The sequence below is a fragment of the Dermacentor silvarum genome, chromosome 1 (genome assembly GCF_013339745.2).
Source record: "Dermacentor silvarum isolate Dsil-2018 chromosome 1, BIME_Dsil_1.4, whole genome shotgun sequence".
Taxonomy (NCBI): domain Eukaryota; kingdom Metazoa; phylum Arthropoda; class Arachnida; order Ixodida; family Ixodidae; genus Dermacentor; species Dermacentor silvarum.
The window spans coordinates 452,009,829-452,028,330 of NC_051154.1; the positions used below are offsets into that span (position 1 = coordinate 452,009,829).

At 46.4% G+C, this 18,502-nt stretch overlaps 1 protein-coding gene across 1 annotated transcript; it reads right to left on the minus strand.

Moving 5' to 3' along the window:
* Positions 1-15: 15 nt before the first annotated feature.
* LOC119437766 (uncharacterized) lies at positions 16-18,249 on the minus strand. The gene is made up of 4 exons (XM_049660860.1): positions 18,133-18,249; positions 15,964-16,047; positions 10,392-10,577; positions 16-322 (listed from the first exon to the last, which is right to left on the minus strand). Exons 1-4 carry the CDS (start codon positions 18,238-18,240, stop codon positions 89-91), a joined length of 612 nt encoding a protein of 203 aa, XP_049516817.1. The 5' UTR covers positions 18,241-18,249; the 3' UTR covers positions 16-88.
* Between the last annotated feature and the right edge of the window lie 253 nt (positions 18,250-18,502).

Consider the following 18,502-nt stretch of genomic DNA (forward strand, 5'->3'; position numbering starts at 1 on the left):
TCTGCAAAACAGTATTTAAAGCAAAAGATCACATCTCGAAACCGCGAGGGGAAGTGAGGCATGTCGAGGCGGCGGCCCTGGGCCTCAGCTACGTGAACAGCTGCAGGAAGCGGTGCGAAGCGACCACGGGCGAGTTCTCCTGGCCCTCGACGAGCAGGTGCAAGGTGGTGAGCGCGCCAGCGAAGACGACCATGACGGCCGCCAGGATCTGCACCGAGTCCAGAAGGTCGGGGTCGACGAAGGCGCCCTCGAGCACCATGGCGCACACGATGTTGGCCACGATGCGCACCAGCAGGATGACCCACGTGTGCTCGCGACGAACCTGCGCAGATGGAGAGCCACGTTTAATTACCCGCCTCAAAAAAACTACCGACACATTTTTTCGAGCTTGTAGAAAATGTATACTACACGCTTATCACACATAAATGGATGACACTCATAGAGAGCGCGAAGCGTAGGAAACACTTATATTTTATTTTGGGACTAGATTGAGTCTGAAAATGCCAGATATCATGTCATCGACATTATCGTAACGTGATGGACATCAGAGGAAAGTTTCCTGAAGGCGTGTAGCATTGAGGCTGCGTATAATGGTGTTGCTCAAGATAACAGAAAAAAGAAAAAGAAACTGCCGAGCTTTCCTATTTTTTAAGGGGGGGGGGGGGGGGGGGGGGGGGGAGCGTATACGTTCGCGTGTAGCAGTAGCGTGTAATGGAGCCAGTCAATAATATAACAACGTCATGACGTATCCCCACTCTAGGTACCCCAACCACAACTGGTTCGTAGAAGCAAGTAATAGAGAAAAACATATTTACGACGCTCTGAAGCTCGTCAGCATTTTTTTTATCTAGTGTTAGCGAGCCTGTACCTTCACCTAACGCTTCGACTCAAACATTACAAGTATAATATGTCATCTCAGTAATCCTTTAAATGTCGTAACAGTGTGACGAAGAAAAAGCGCCGGTTCGCCCGGCGCGTCTCCAGCGTATGAAATGTAACGAAGAAGTGCCGGTCAGTCAGGCGCATCACCAGCGCTTTACGCACGGGGCCGGTTCTGACTGCTCGCAGGGTTCTGACTACCGCATCGAGTTCGACCTCTCACTCCTTGCGTATCCTGTCAATAAACACCTTGACAACAGCGATATATATCCTGCGTTTCAGCGACCGCTGTCTCTCATTATTAATATATAGGGGATTTGACGCCCAATAATACATTCTGCAGGGAAAGAATTACAACAAAAGCTGCGAAAAGAAAACTCTCTGTGGAAACACTCAGCAGCCCAATTAATAAGATTTGCTAATGAACTTGTCTAATTATCAACATTAAACCACCAATGCTAGTTGAAAGCTTATAACAAATCGGCTTTTAAAACGGACCAAGGGCCGACTTATTTCGATTTCGCGACAAAGATAACTTATCTTCGTCGCGAAATCAAAACCGAGCGCTTCAGCAGCGCGCATAATCACTCCTTAAGGTTGCGTCACGTGGTGACGTGACCGGATTTGTGACAAACCGTGGCGCTCCTATAGCGGAGCGCGAAGCTTACCTACGCGAGGTTATCTCGGCTGCTTGGGTACTATTATCGACATTGTCAAATTCCGCCATATTACTGAATTCACCATCTTGTCAGCTCCGAGTGGTCCAGGGGGGCTGATACGACCTTTTTGATTGGCACAAAATGCCACTATTAGATATGTTGACGATATTATGGAGTTGAACGACGTACCAGGGTGGTACGTGTGCGTTTAATTTGTTCTTGTCGCCCGAAAAATACAATACGGTCAGTCACTTGGTGATGGTCGACAGTGGGTTCACATGGGGATGCATTGAGGGCGAGTTCGTTTAACCAGTTGCATTGTTGTGTGGTGTGGCCTTTGCCATGTGACGTAATTTTAGGGCGGGGTGAAGCACTCTCTTGATGCGCTCATTTTCCCTTTCACGCTGGAAATAAGTAGGAACTTTTCGGTCCAGCATGCTTTAAATGAGGGCTTTTGATTCATTTTGAAAGCCGCTTGTTACAAGCTCGCAATTAACAACGAAAATCGAATTGACATTGGCGGCCGAACGCTGATAATTAAGAAAGTTATTTAGCGAGCCTTACTTTATTAGGCTACTAAATGGTCCGACTGAGAGCTTTTTTTTTTTGGTCCATCATTGTTGCGAATCTTATCCTGCAGGAAGCATTATTGTGTCTGAAATCTTCTATTTTTAATAATGAGAGAAAGTCATCGCTGAAACACCCGATAGATAACAAAGCTTACAGCGGCCGTCTTAAGTCTTGTTCCGATTCCGACGAAGCTCGAAAAGAAGAGATCCTCCCGAAAAACGGCTTCGAAGAACCATGCAGGCCACTCTGCCCGCCAAACATGATGGTGCCTGAGCAGCATGCTTGAAGCCTCGACGGGAAGGTCGCCCGCGCACCAGAAAACGTAGTCACAATTTCTTATTCGCCTAATGTAAGCTGCGTTGTATTTGTCTTCAGTTCGCATAAGGGAGACTGTTATACCACAGCGATAAGATTTGCTTTTTACAGCGAAGCTTTTAAAGTGGCGGTCCCACTCCGGTGGCACGAGCCCCTCGTTATCAGTACTTTTGAAGCAACCGTGGCGGATCTTGTACTTAAGATATAAAGTTGTCGTATATACCATAAAAAAGCTTAATTCTTGTAGATTCCAACGATATATAATATAAAGAAATTGATTAATTTGATTTAGAAAGAAATGTTCAAGAACAAGCATGAGACACATCGTTTTTGCGAACTGTGTCTATGTTGTGACCATATTTAGAAGAAACAACCGCATATATTGCATTGCGGCTTACTCTGTAGATTTAGGACTTCTTTATCTACTTCATAGACGCAGCAAAATAATGTTGAATTTTTACTTTTTGGATAATTTGCTCTTAAGATTCCCAAATATCACAATCTTCTGTTGTAAACATCCCGGCAACTACACGCTCAAGGAAGCTAAATTTTGGATAAATTAGAGTTCAAGGAATTTCCATTTAGGAAACAAAATTTCATTCGTGTACCTTTATAAGTTTCAAACCGCAGCTTCGTAGCTTTAGAAGATTCCCGCAAAAACGGGCAAAAGTAGAACCAGAATTCTAAATACTGCTTAACTTTGATGGCATTATTATGAAAACTTCGTTAACCTCAAAGTTTCTCTCTTATATGCTAGCACGGGTAGAATGCTATGAAAGCACTTTTATTTTCATGCCGGTTATGACTTGGTAGTGCTTGCCACATGCACCCCCACCCATTTTATTGCGATAGCAATTATATGGGCACTCCAAGCGCATTTCTGCCGTCGCCGTCGCCGTGAGGTTCCTTCTAAAGTCCAACGACGATAAAATCGTCACCGTGCGCCGTACGCTGTGTGTGCGAGTGATAGCGTACGAGGGTGAGCCGGCAATCGCGGCTCAGTGTAGCGCACGTACGCGAGGGAGGAAGCCAGGCCGGAAGCGCGCGGTCTTCGTCCGCACGCGTTGTTCACGTTGTTCTGCTGTGCTTTCTGTATACTTGTAATTTTGATAACATTTGCCTCCGAGTGCATAGAAACGAAATATTTTGACTCGTATAGTTCTTCCTTTCGTTGTCTCTCTCGCCATTTGCCCCGGAATGTTTATTCTTTAAAATAATTCTAAACAAATGTTCTTACGTGCTCCTACTAGGCAGGACACGACGAACACCCTTCCGTACCCTTGCCTGGTTCGTACTTGTTCATGGGTTCAATTTTTCTTGCTCTGTTGATGACGACCACATATAAACTAGCGGTGAAAAACTGACGTAGCCGCGACAAAAATATCAATATTGCGAAAAACAATCATGTCAACTGACAGCAAGTAAGAAACTTCTAGAGGCACTCGAGGCGGGAAGCCATACCTGGCCTGGCCATACACCGATGTCGCACAACTTTGTTTGCTAAAGGCCTTTTAAACCATCTGTAACCAGTTGTGTAAATATAAACATAACATGCCACGTATGTATGTGTAACCTACATGTATAATCATGTGTAACATAGTCTATAGACTAATCCACGCTACTAATAAACCGTAGAGCCGAAGCTTGAGGGAGCATAAGAACCTCGCAACTATCCTATAGAACGGAAAATTACATGTGCGTGAGGTTGATAGGTACGAAGACGGCAAATTGGATTGGAGGTCAGACATTACGATCGATATTACAGTTAAATTTGGGAAGAACTGGAGTTGGACATGTAATTTAATGCGTAGAACAATAACAATCCTATTAGAATAACACAACCGGGAGAATAGCACTAGAAAGTGACAAAGAACTGGGCACAATGCCTGCTTTTTCCCTTACGTTTCTAGCGCACCTATTTGATATATAGGCACGAATTAGGTCATTCTAAGCACTTTAAGCGTGGTGTGATTGTGCCTATATGTGCCTAAGTAGGCGTTCGCGCTTAATTTGTTTCCGGAGGCCTAAAAATGACCTTTTGCCGAGTTTTAAGGGCTTAAAAAACGCCGCCTTCCGTGTTTTGCTTCTGTGCCGCTTTGTTCGCGCACATTTTCTAGCTACAGCAGTTAGCGCAACACTAGCGCCTGTACCAGTGACAGCTACTGGAAACGATTTTGCACCTTGGCGTTCCTTGCCCCATGTTTGCTTGTATATTTAAGGAACTTATCTCAAGGCCAGGGAATGAAACCTTGTTTCGTGAGCTGAATACCTATCGAGAAAACAAATAGTAACGTGACGGCGTACTTTGTCAACTCTTCGTTGAAGTTGCTTCATCCATTTGCAATTGCCGACAGCAAGGTTCTGCTACTGAACACCGGTGTACATTAGCTTATACAGGGTGTCCCAGCTATCACGCAGCACGATTTTAAAAAAAAGAGGAACTGCGTTACGCGAAGCAAACCTAGTGCGTATTGTTTCCAGTACAGTGGAGTAGCCGATTGTAATTTTTTCGTTACTAATATTTAATTAGGTAATTGTAATTAATTATCTAACTCGAGAAGTACTGTCCTAATTATCAAAATGTCAATGAGAAAGTTGTAGAGCAACATGAAAAACTCCCGATACAGCTTTCCGTTTCTCAATACGGGCTACATAAAAGTGCTTTTCTGGGTGTGAAAGAAACTCGCGAATACACGCAGAATTGCCGCGCGACTGGCCACTCAAGGCACATTGCGTGTATTCGCGGGCTTCTTTCCCGCTCGGAAAAACACATTTATGTAGCACGTATTGAGCAACAGAAAGCTGTATCGGGAGTAAGACAGAATAAAAATAATAAAACCCTGGTTAACAGTTCAAACCACCATGCGTGAAAGAGTTGAACGATGCGCTCTTTACTGCATCGAACGCGCCAAAACAATATGCAATGCCTCCGCAGATCGTGTGTATACAAGCTCTCCGATCCGTCATCTTCCATCACACGGACTCTAGTGGTAAACGCCTCCGGCTCAATCCCACCTCAAAAGCGCTCGTGCGAGCGCTCACACGACAGTACCGTTCGCAAAAAGGGAACAGCTATCGAAGTTTCATAATGCGTCCGCCCACGCGCGATAGCACAAAGGCCGACCACAGTGGCCACTGCAGACGCTGCGCCGAATGCTCGTTCCTGAATTATTGGGCCCACCGCATAGATCATGTATGTTCCTGTACCGTGTGTCGTCATGGAAACATTGCCATCCAGTAAACAGTTCGTTTCGAAACAATTTGAAACTCTCTGGAACACTACTCGGCTGGGACAAGCGCTAAGGCCCTGTATAGCTCGTGTAAGCGCATGAATTCCTGCAGGTTTCTGGTATTTGTTGTTATGTTCTGCTTCTTATTAATACTCGCCAGGAGTTCTTGGCATCAAAGGCTATCGGAAAATCTGAACGAAGCATTCAGAAAGTGTTACGCGTTTCGTGCGAATCACAACTGCCAACAGCGCCTCTCGCTACAGCTAACTAAATGGGTTCCCTGGCCCGTAGTATCTGATGACATGGCATCTGATGCATTATGTCAACACAATACAGGACCTCAAAGTAGGCGCCATGGTCGCCGGCTTGGAGCCCTTGCTGCGACGCCTACATAATACTGTCCGGAGCTACGACATGTCATTCATTCACGTGCGCTAGATATTTCTAGCAGAACTTGACCACGTGTTACGTGCATGGCATCAGTCACATGGCGAGATAAAATCTCACTCAGCGTAGGACTCGCACCTCAGCGCTCAACATTCGAGCCGAGCATTGTACCATGAAGACAATACAGCGGTCAGTAAAGTGCCGTACATATGAGAGTATCTATCTGCAACGTCCCTTAAGAAATCACCGTCGCAGAGCGTTATTTTGCGCTGCAGGCATCTTGAGACCCATGCCTGATTTTATGAGTCGCGCTGCACTCCCTTGAAGTCATTCCAGTGTCACACGCCAGACAGCCCAGAAGGAATGCTATCGTCGTGCTATGCAGTCGTTTCCGCAATTTCAGTAACGTCTTGCCTGAATAAAGGCACCGCGAATAAGCCAAAGCGCCACGGAAGATATGGAAAGGGAGGATATTCGCCAAGATGTGCGATTTGCTAAATGCTGACGTATAGCTGAGACGTTTTGAAACATCGCACATAAAAATACACTACAGAAACACATCATGTAGAAAATTTCATGAACCACTTTTGCAGTATAGTTTGACACAACGAATAGAAATATGAGAGTTATGAGGGCAGCATGCCACTCGAGCGCTAACGAAGCCGCCTGCCGTCTCTTGTATATTTTCGGTGTTTTACGGTTCGAATTCAAGTACCCGACAAAACGGTGCAATAGCGTTCCATACGTTTTTCTATTTAACATACATAAAAGTCACATCTGTATCAACGTTTGAAGCGAATCGGACGTACCGTCTATACATCCGTGCACCGTTCCCTCAATTGTCCTTGACATGCTTGTCACGATTTACTCAAGATCATAGTGTATTTCCGCGCTCTTCTTCTGTGTTTTCGGTGTTGGTCCACACGTAATCGCTGATCCCCAGAAATACATACATCATTCATTTCCTTTGCCTTGAGCGTAGAGATGCAAGTTTTCCGCCCGTAATTTTAGTTGTACCTTCTCCTTTGTTCTTCATTTTCAAACTTACGCCAGAATTTTAATACCTTTCTTCTACAGTTCTGCAATTTCTCAAAAATCTTATTCTTTAAGCATTCTGCCCTGTCTGCAGGCAGAATAGAAAAGGGATGTAGACAAACCGCTGCATGGGTCGATGGGTAGACGTTAGAGACACACTGCATTAATTTCTTTTTACACTGCGACCGGTGTCGACCTCAAAGTAAGTTCCTGTTCAAACGGCGATGCTGTTTCAGCGTAAACACATTATTATGAGGACAATGTTAGGAATACCGTAATTGAGATAAAGCTAAAATTTCTCGGGCCCGCGTACATTATACGGCGCGTTCCAGCACAATTCTATTTGCGCAAGTGCACTCGGACCGTGAATACTGCAGCCCATCGAACGCAAGTAAACAATGCGGAATGCTTCTGCAGAGTGCCTGCCATAACCTTTTCGATCCATCATGTTCCATCACGTCGACTCCTAATGTCAACCTTATCGGCTTATATCGACGTCCGGGGCCACTGAAGCGAATACGCATATACGATAAAGCCTTTCGAAGAAAGGGTCGGGATTATGTTCCGTAATGCGCTCTCCTGCGTTGGCACAAAAGCCGACCACAGTTGACATTGCGGACGGTATGGAGGAGCTCCGTCCTTTTCTGGTGCCCTACTCGTGGATTTTGTTTTTGTGTGCGTTCGCACGTGATCAGTTGCCATGGAAACATTCCTGTACAGTCAGCAGCTCACCCCGGATCAAATATAAGCGCTCTGCAGCCCACCCATGACCAAACGTTTTAGAAGAGCCTAGCCCGTATATCAATGCATCCCTGCTGGTTTTTGGTGTCTGTGGGCACATACTGCTCCGTATTAGTGCTCGCCCAAAGCTATTGGCACCCAAAGTTGTTGGACAACCTGAACGGCGCGTTAAGAAAGGATTACGCGATTAACGTGATTCATAACTGTAAACAGCGCCTCCCGCTCGATCTAATCAAACGTCTCCGCTTCCCTTACGCAGTCTGGAACTCGTCGGGCATGCATGACCTCCTGCACTATGTTAACACGATAGAGGGCTACAAGGTAGACGTCGTGGTCGCCTGCTGGGAGCCTTCACTGGGACACCTGTTCGCCACCGTCCGTAGCTACGATATGCCATTCCTTCACGTGCGCTGGATATTCCTGGCTGAAGAAAACGCACCAGACGAGGCCTTCATATCTAAAACGCTCCACAACGTGGGCTGCCGCGGCATATTTGTGAGCGCCTCTAAGTCTTACGTTGCCCTGGACACGTACGCCAACTGCTCCGACGGGCTCCGCCGTTTCAACGGTCCCGACGACCACGCGTTCGACGACAGGGACCTAAGCGGCCTCACGAGCCTCAGGTACGTGAACGAAAGCAGCGTGCCGACGGTCAAGGACAACAGGAACAGGCGGCTCGAGCCTCAAGCGACCATCGTCGACAGCATCGTTCGAAAGAGCAACGCCGTCCTCACCACGGCGGGGCAGTTCGAGAAGTTCGGGCGTAGCAACGAAAAATTCCTGTTCACCGGTGCCGTCGGCTCAGTCCAGATGAAGCGCAAGGATTTGGGAAGCTTTGAGATCTACTTGACCGAGAGCATATGGCGTGGACTCAGCATCGCCGGAGTAGTCCGCTACGACTCCCTAGCCTTCCTCTCCCCGCTGCCGACGGCGATCACCGACTTGACTATCATTGGTCGGCCCTTCACGAGCGCCCTCTGGGTGGCCGTCTGGACCTCCCTAGGCATTTACCTGTTCCTTCTAGTGACGATCATAGCGACTCAATTCACCGCCAGTGGCGGTAATCCCCCAGACCTTTTGGAAGAGGCTGTTGAACTCTTCTTCTACCTCGCCTCGGCGCTGGTCAACCACGCCCCTGACGTGCGACTCTCGAGACGAAGCAGCGCCAGGATCCTCGTGGCCTTCTGGTTCATGTTCGCCATAATCATCTCCGCCGGCTTCATGGGCATGCTGACGTCGTACACCAACTTCCCACCCAAGACGCGCCCCATTACTACGCTCGAGCAGCTTTCGCACGCGCTCGAGCGAAAGAGCGTCAAGTTGTGCATAAAGAACAACCGGTACTACCGTGACATCTTGACGTTTCACCTGCTCAGCGGCTCCTCCGTGCTCAAGGAGTATCTCAAGGAGAAGCTGCGAAGGGGTGGCTGCAATACCACTATGTGCTGCCTGGAAAAGGTGTTCAATGGCACGGACGTCTTCGTCACAAACAGGGAGGAGGCGCGTTTTTACACGGGCAGAGACTTCAAGGGCGCCGTAGCAGCCGAGCAAGACTTCTTCCTTGTCCACATCGTCATGATCGCGCCCAAGTGGTCGCCTTACGCCGCGGCGTTCGCCCTGGTGTCCCAGAGGCTGATGGAAACCGGGGCATCACTGTGTGCTGTGAAGCTTGTGCGACGGCGTAACGTGGACAGGGTCAAGTTTCGAGACGCGAGCGCTCGTCTAGACCCGACGTGCCTCTGCCGAGAGCTTCAGCTCAAAGACCTGTACGGTCTGCTGGTGGTGTGGGCCTTCGGCCTCACGCTCGCGTTGTTGGTTCTAGGGTGCGAGATCGTGTGGAAGACCTGTCGCAAGAGGACGCTTTCCGAGAGAAACAGGATGCGACCCGGAAAGCGCTCGCGGAGCAAAAGAGAAAAACCGTCACTTGGCGAAGTGCTTAATCCAAATATGTCGAATTCCATCGTGGCATTCGGCTATCACGTTCCGAATCCTCCGAGTCATGCCATGGAGCAAAGGCGACGTCGCGTTTTCGTATCGCTAGGAAAGATGCGTTCTGTCTTGTGATCGCCAGCAAAATCATTTCAGTTGTTTAGAACTTAGAAGCAATGGTGATGTCCACACTGTCGTGTAATGTTTATGCACTCAGAATCGAACGTAATAAATGTGGCATGTCGACCACGGTTAGTGGCTAATCATGCTGAACCTCCTCTTTGCTGTCAGATCAGATTTCCTGTGTGATGCAGCTCGAAATACATAGTTGACATGCTATCTGTTATTTCCTTTTGATTTCTTTTTTATTGTGTATAAATGCCTTATACAGCTCGATCCTACTGCGCTGTACAGTTTTTCCCTGAACTACGAGTCAATCATTTCAGCGGAAACTTTAGTCATACGCGCATCAGGCATCTGGTCGCCTGCGCAGTAGATTGCTGCCCGCCCATAGCACTACCGACAGGTTATCACGGGGCCTACGCAACAGCTCATCGAGGATTGTACTTGAGGCCACGGATTTATAGCGCTAGAATAACATCAATAATAAACGCTGTGCGTAATTGTTGTCCTGTAGGCGGCTCACCTGCCTGGCGAGCGATATATGGGACACGTAGGACAGGTAGACGACAAACAGCAACTCGGAGACCTCGGGGCCGCTGCGGATGATGTTGAAGGTGCCCGCCAACGATCCGGCCACGAACGAGACCACCATCATGACGCAAGACAGGTGGAAAAGCACCACGACCCGCGTCACACCGGGCATGTTCACCTGCCCATGGCGGAGGCAAAATATTAGCGCTTCGACACTCGTCGATCTTTACGTGTGGTTCCTACCGTTCATCTATAGTCACTCGTCTCAAGGCTATGTTCACGCAATTTTCATGCTTATTCATGACATGACGTGACATGATACGCCGACTTCTAGCCCAAGTGTAATCACTATAGTGATAACTATATACAGTATGACGCAACTATAATATACCATGCATGTTCTATTTCACGATCATCAACACTATGGATCTGCGTGCTAAACAGGTCACGTTCGAGGATATCACTTTCAGTACTCGCCGATTGTCTGAGCTAGCGATCACGCCCTTCCTAGTATAGTGAGGGATCAAGCTGCACGCAACATCCCGCTGAAGAGAAAATATCATCGAAAATTATCAGTCGAGAGTACGGCCTCCAGTAAGTTCAGGACGACATAGCTGGTATACAGTTCCCAGGGTGCACGCAAACGTTCGCTGCGTAGCACTGCAAAAAGATGACCAATTCAGCCGTACACATGGTCGCTCTACGAGTTATCTAATGCAACATTGTTTGATCTCCGTGATAGTTCGAGTAAACAAGCCCGAACTGCGCTGTTTGCGGAACTCCAAAGCAGGTCAGTTTGCTCTGACGTCCGTCACCTCAATGATTTCTGTGTAAGCTATGCAACAGCTATTTTTCAGGCTCCAATCGACCTGAAAAAAAGCCGGAGAAGCTATCGCGTTAGAACCATCTGTTAGCCCTGTAGTTCCCAGCGTACTATGACGTCACACAATTTCTTCACCATAATTATTCAGCATCTAAGGTACAGTTCATGAAGAAAGCTATTTTCATGAAAGGTAGAGTGAAGTGTCAGCCACTGTCGAGAACAGCTGCAGCATCCTGCCGGTGATGTAAATAATATGGCTAGTTATGCGTTAGAAAGGGCCCAACTTAATATAACTTAAAGGGACTTACAACTAATTTTTTATTGTACCATTTTTTTACTGCATTGGAAAGCTCAGTGTCCAATAATACAGTGGTAACGCGGAAAACGCCGTGGAACATTTTTTATCAAAATTTTCCGATCTGCAGTGAAGATGTAGTCGTGCTCAGGAAACATGCTGGAAACAGTGATAGGGGAGCGCGATAGCGATTATACGCCGGCATTGGTGGGAAGCAGACGACAAGTGTGGCCCTAACTGTAAGAAAGTAATATATTGTTTATCAAGCCGATGTACCTGCGATTCATGTTTTCTGGAGCGTTGAGTTATTTTTACGATAGGCGGTGTCCGAATCTACGCCCCAACCACGGTTCCCTCAGAGTAACCCAAACGTATCGCGAAAGCCATGCTTTTGCTAGCTTCATGTGCCAGGCTTTTTTTTTTTTTTTTTTAGTCATGCCAAGCTATGGGGTAAGATATGCCTGTAGGGCTATTATTGCAGTGCTGGCACCGATTCACGGCACAATTCGTCGATGTCATTTTGCATGCCAAAGAGACCACATAACTCGGGGCGCACACTCGCACCCCGAGTTCTGTGGGGTGCGAGTCTTTAGCAGTGATTAGCAGCCCTCATGTGCGCCGCGATGCATCGAACGGCTCTGCCCGGTTTGCCACTCCACAATAGCTTCACTCGTTAACCCTAGAGCAACTAGAAAAATAAGTTCTCGGAATGGCCGCAAAGGTGCCCCCTCCGCTACCAACAGGAAGCGGCGTGTTCCATGGGATTTCCAAGCCGTCGCTGCTGCCGCTCACACAGAGTTGAGAAAGTTCGTGGTATGGTTTTCGCCACATATTTCTCGCGCTATTTGCAATAGTATGCCATCGTACGAACAAGGCCGGCTAACCACTATTTAAAATTTCTTCCTCAATTTCCATTTTTGCGAACGGCTTGGAGTTCTCAAAAATAACGATCGTGCAAGTCACCGATCAGTAGGACTATGTTGGGCTGCTGCATGGCACGAGTATTCTGGCGAGTAGTTGGGAGTTCATACGCGCCTCCCTGTCCGAATTTCGCTATATTGAGTCTTAGTGACTCTTTGTCGTGACATTGAAAATGCCAAGAGCCTGCCAAACAACGCGCTATAGTGAAAACGAAAGAATATAAACACGCTAATTTCCCACTATACGTCTCAATTGACTTATCACCACGTGAAGACACGACTGCCGCATGTGCATCTGAAACCTGCCATGATTGTACGCGAGTCAATAATAGGTTGCCGAATTGCTTACTGGACAAGTTCGATGTCGCTAGTTTGATTATCAGCTCCCTGCAGTGGCGGTCGGATTACAGTGCGGGCCGACCTTATGGGACAACGTCCTGCGCTGCGTAGTCTCACAACACATCTATCAATCTGTGAATCCCATAATGCGTAAATATCCCGCGGACACAGAATCTCGCGTTGGGGAAGCGAAACAGGAGAGCATAGCATACATTTAGTTGCTTCGTTGCATCGTACAAACTTTAGCACCGATTATTTCTCTTCAGACACTTCACACAAGCAACATGCAGTAAACTTGGAACAGCAGAAATTGACAACATTGTTTTTAGATCACAATGAGTTTCTGCCTGCTTCATAAGCTTATCTGAATAAACTTGCTGGAAGAACGTACCCCTCTGGCTTATAGTATTTTGTGCGTCACAATTTATTTATTTTTCTATTTTTATACGCCCCGTTTTTCAGCGTCTTTAAAGCAGTGTTCACGAGCAGAGTTTATTTTTCGTAAAACTTGACACAGCATAAAACTTGACGCCAAAGAATGAGCCCAAATTTGTAAACTTCATGAAAACTTCAGAGGAGTTGCTATGTATGCCACATGAAATAAACTGAAGGTTATTAATCTGCACTTATTATAGGGAATTCTCTCCTGTTTATTGCTAATGTCGGCTAACATCGCAAGTAACTATACCTTCTACCCGATGTGATGGCTTAGCGGCTATGGCATAGCGCTGCTAAGCACAAGGTGGCGGGATCAAATCCCGGCCGCGGCGGGCGCATTTCGATGGGGGCGAAATGCGAGAACGTCCGGGTGCCGTATACGTTGAAGATCCCCAGGTGGTCAGAATTGTCCGAGTCCCTCACTACGGCGTGCCTCATAATCATACCGTGGTTATGGCACGTAAAACCCCAGAATTCAAACAACTATCCGCCGTAATTTTTTCCAAGTGCTTTGTCGCAGGATTACTTAGTTATAACGGGATTTCTTTTAAAGCGTTTAGTTGTTTGCCTTTACCCGCTAGCCTGCTGCTGCACCTCCGCTTTGAGAAGCTTCAATGCCTTTGTCGAATAAAGCGTGAAGCGAATGCCTCTGTCGAGTAAAGAATAAAGCGCAAAGGCCTAACAAGACAAATACTGCAATTTTAAACAACAATGCGGCACTTAATAACAGCCGACTTACGTACAGTTATCTCTTATACGATACATCAAAACTAGCAAGGCTTCAGCGCCAGTTCGCGCCACTCACTGGTTTATGCGAGTTTCTGTGTCAATTTCAAAATATAATGTCTACTTAAATCACGAACACCATGCTCGCCTTTATCACTATGAATCATGGTCTTTTCATTGGCACCAACATCTCGCAACACCTTCTACAGAGTTGTCAGTCCCTTTAAGTTTTCTTTTTTACGGATAACCATAGCTCTCTCTCTCTCTCTGTCTCTCTATCTCTCTCTCTCTCTCTCTCTCTATATATATATATATATATATATATATATATATATATGAAGGATCAGGTAGTTGAACAGGAACTTGTAGGTTGAGGACGCACCTACGAAGTAAACGATACTTTATTTCCAACGTTTCGGCCAGGGTCCGGCCTTCGTAAGGGAAACAGCTAGCGCAAGACAGGGATATAATATCAAGACAAGTTATAATATCTACGGCACAGAAACAAGCAACACACGTGTTCTCGTGAAGCATTGTTGCCGCTGATGGATGGTTATAAGTGTGTGCGCTGTTTCCTTGGGTGCAAAAAAAAAAAAAAATGCTTCGTTGGGAGTCAGCGCAACGTCACACTAACCCATACCGGAGAGTTTACACCAAACCATTTCCCTCGAGAATTACGTTGGCACAAAGGTAACAGCTGAGATTTTATCTGAAGGCAAGTTATAAGTTCCTGTCATATTAGTCCACCACACATTTTGATTTACTCTAACGTGTTTTCATTAAAGTATGCGTGTTAGCTTGGCCGTTTTTACGGAAATACCGAGACAAAGCCATGAGCTATAGCACTGGTTGGTACATTTCATCTGGCAGTCATCATCATCATCATCATCATCATCATCATCATCATCATCATAAGCCTATATTTATGTCCACTGCAGGACGAAGGCCTCTCCCTGCGATCTCCAATTACCCCTGTCTTGCGCTAGCTGATTCCAACTTGTACCTGCAAATTTCCTAACTTCATCACCCCACCTATAGATATCTGCCGTCCTCGACTGTGCTTCCCTTCCCTTGGTATCCATTCTGTAACTCTAATGGTCCACCGGTTATCCATCCTACGCATTACATGGCCTGCCCAGCTCCATTTCTTTCTCTTAATGTCAACTAAAATATCGGCTATCCCCGTTTGCTCTCTGATCCACACCGCTCTCTTCCTGTCCCTTAAGGTTAGTCCTAAGATATTTCGTTCCATCGCTCTTTGTGCGGTCCTTAACTTGCTCTCGAGCTTCTTTGTTAACCTCCAAGTTTCTGCCCCATATGTTATCACCGGTAGAACGCAACGATGGTCCACTTTTCTTTTCACAATGGTAAGCTCCCAATCAGGATTTGGCAATGCCTGTATGCACTCCAACGCAATTTTATTTTTCTGTGCCGTTTTATTCATCCGTACTGCCGTCGGGCAGTACGGATGCCCTATTGCATTTAGCGGAGGGGTGTGCTGGCGTGAAGAATCCCAACGGGTGCGGGCACTTCATCGTGCCATGCTTGCGTATGCTAAAATTGGGATTGATTGATTGATTGATTGATTGATTGATTGATTGATTGATTGATTGATTGATTGATTGATTGATTGATTGATTGATATTCAACACTCCCAAGACAGAGGCGATGACGGTCTACTACAGATATTTTGATAACCTGAGGTAACGAGGACCCAAAACTCGCCGCACAGGCGTCTGTTCGTCATTTTACTACAGTCAAAATGCAGCCGCTGCAGCCCCGGATTCGAATCGGCGAATTTGTGCTGAGCAGCAGAGTGCCATAACCCTTATTCGCACCGAAGGTTATTCCGCCAAAAAAGTGTCGTACGACAAAAAAAAATATAACAGCACACCCCGATAGAGTATCGCCGTCCTTTATGTCGTCAGCTATGCCAACGATTGTGCGGTTGTTTACGAAAAAGAACAGGAACTTTGTCTGCCTCTTAACCGAAACAAGATTCCGTTGTCACCTATACACCCACCTTGAAGGCGTTCTCCACACCGACGAGCAGCGTGGACACAACGCCGCACGATCCGCCTATGACCATTTCACGGTGAAGTGTGTTCTGCAAAGGATGAAAATGACATTAAGAGGCTATCTATTCACAGCGATGTTACGCATCACTGGTGCGCATGCGTTCTGAACCCTCTGAGATAAGTCTATCCACGGACAACGACGACACTAACAGAATTAATACAATGGCGCGATCCATTTTGTATAGACAGCACTACCCGGCACGTATACGTTTCCCTATAAATTATGTGCTGTAAATATCTGAGCGAATTAAGCATAAAGCCCAGCGTTACCTTTAAATGTGAAACCTTGCCTCACATTTTGCATCCAGCATCACATGTGAATTTAAATATGCAAAATTTATAAATCAAAGCCTGAATAAAGTGTATTTCGTTTGAAATTCCGTTCTAGCATATATCATTCCCATACTGGCATTAGTCGAGAGAAATGCAAGAAACCACCTTCGTATATATATATATATATATATATATATATATATATATATATATATATATCCCAAAGAAAGGCAAGGAACTTGCTTTTAAATGTGACGTTTTGCAGTACTCTTTTTTTTTTGGTCCAGACAGCGCGCTCCTGGAATCTTCTTCTGCCTGATGTTGTACTAATTGCATCTGTTGATGTTTTTTTTCCACGCTTTGAGTGTATAAATACCATTCCATAAACTATTATATTTCGAATGAAATCCCCTCTGCTGTAATGCCTTATTGGCGATGCAGGTACTGAATGAAATAAAAATAAAAATAAAATATAGCCGGCATTATTAGAAGAAAGAAATGAGAATAGCCGTTATCAGTGTAAATTCGGAAAGTATCCTAGGCAAGTCTAAAAAGAACCATGATGAAAGAGTGGACCAAGTAGCAAACTAAGCGACTAGATATACCTCGATACTGATCGTAGAATGCGTGTAGAGCATTGACGCCTCTTAATACGTAATAACAGTCTTCCATCTAGACTTGTGGTATAGGTCAGTCATGGAATTTATTCCGTATCTAGAACACTAGCCACTTGGCAGTCCCGTCATTGCATATACATGAAGGAAGACTATAAATATTTCTATTTAAAAGTCCGCGCGAGGCTTCCAGATCTGACCTGGAACAGCTCGCCAAATTTGGCTGGTTGAGACCACGACAGGCCACATAAGTATCCCTTGATAACGTCAGGATTTGATCTTCTTGCGCATCTTGAATTTACCTAGAATAACGCAACAAATGACGAGGGCAAAAGAGGACGCACACAGCGCTGATTTTCAAAAGCTGAGTAATGTATTACGCCATTCACAAAGTCCACTAAAGTGTAAGTTATGGTATCTGGGCGTCAATGGCGGTATTGAAATGACATGAGTACACATCAGTTCCGGTTTCTTCGTGCTGTTTTTATTTTGGTCAGTTTATATATGTTGGTTATTTTAGTAAGTGTTTGAAGTCAGCGCTGTGCGCATTCTGTTCTTTCCCTGTCATCTGTAGCGCTGCTCTAAATTCAAGGCAATGAGCACATTATAGGACAACATTACGGATAGTACTATTTCACCCAAAGCAGATCACATCTTCTATGTATCAATTTCGCTCTGTAATATTCAACAGCGGCATAAAGATTAGTCTGACGCACGATCAATTTGTTTTTCAGATATATCAACAGACATATTACCTATGACTGAGAAGCAGCATACATGAGCTCGAGGCACAATTAAGTAAATATAGCTGATCAACAGTAGCCGAACATCGCTAAAGACCTCTTTTGTTCGACCACTATCCATCGCTTCAAGACTCCAGCTTCATGTGAGCCTCTCTCTCGTTCAGGGTAGACATAGTATAGTGCCTCTCAAATTTGGACACATCATAACCATAACCCTAACATAAGTACAAAATAAAGTGCATTACATGAAGTTATTGAATTGGGTTTCTTGTTGCACATTACAGCACTGTGTCGTATTTTTGCTGTTGCTTCATTTCCTTCACGGTCCAGCACAACGCGGCTGTTCTTTTCTTGTCCTCCCTCCCCCCCCCCCCCCCCCCTCACCACACACAAGCACAAAGGAGTGCAACCAAAGTGGCAGTCACGCCTCAAACCATCGTTGCGGACCAGACAGGCCTCCCGAATTTTGAAAATTAGACCACACCTTGAACCCGAATATGGGCGGCTTGACCACCAGCACGATGGCAGTGATGCACGAGACCAGCACGGGCACCAGCACCCAGTGGCAGGGCCGGCGGCGCACGGCCACCATGGTGAACCAGGTGGTCATGGGCGTGATGGCGGCCACCACGGTGGCCTCGACCACCGACATGAACTGGACGGCCATGTAGCCGAGGATGTAGGCGAGCGTGGTGAGCACGGCGCTGACGCCCAGCCGCTTCTGGGCCGAGGCCGGTCCGAACGGCTGCAGCGTGTCGGACAGCGTGGGCATCACGCTCACCAGGATGCCCGTGCCCACGTAGAACACGCACTCGGCCGAGCTGATGTTGTCGTGACGCTTGATGGTGATCTTG

Coding starts and splice junctions, on each gene's coding strand:
- LOC119437766 (XM_049660860.1), bottom strand. CDS start 18,240: ATGGTGGCCGTGCGCCGCCGGCCCTGCCACTGGGTGCTGGTGCCCGTG. Junction 16,048..18,132: donor CGCCCATATTCGGGTTCAAG/GTGTGGTCTAAT, acceptor CATCCTTTGCAG/AACACACTTCACCGTGAAAT. Junction 10,578..15,963: donor GTGTGGAGAACGCCTTCAAG/GTGGGTGTATAG, acceptor CGCCATGGGCAG/GTGAACATGCCCGGTGTGAC.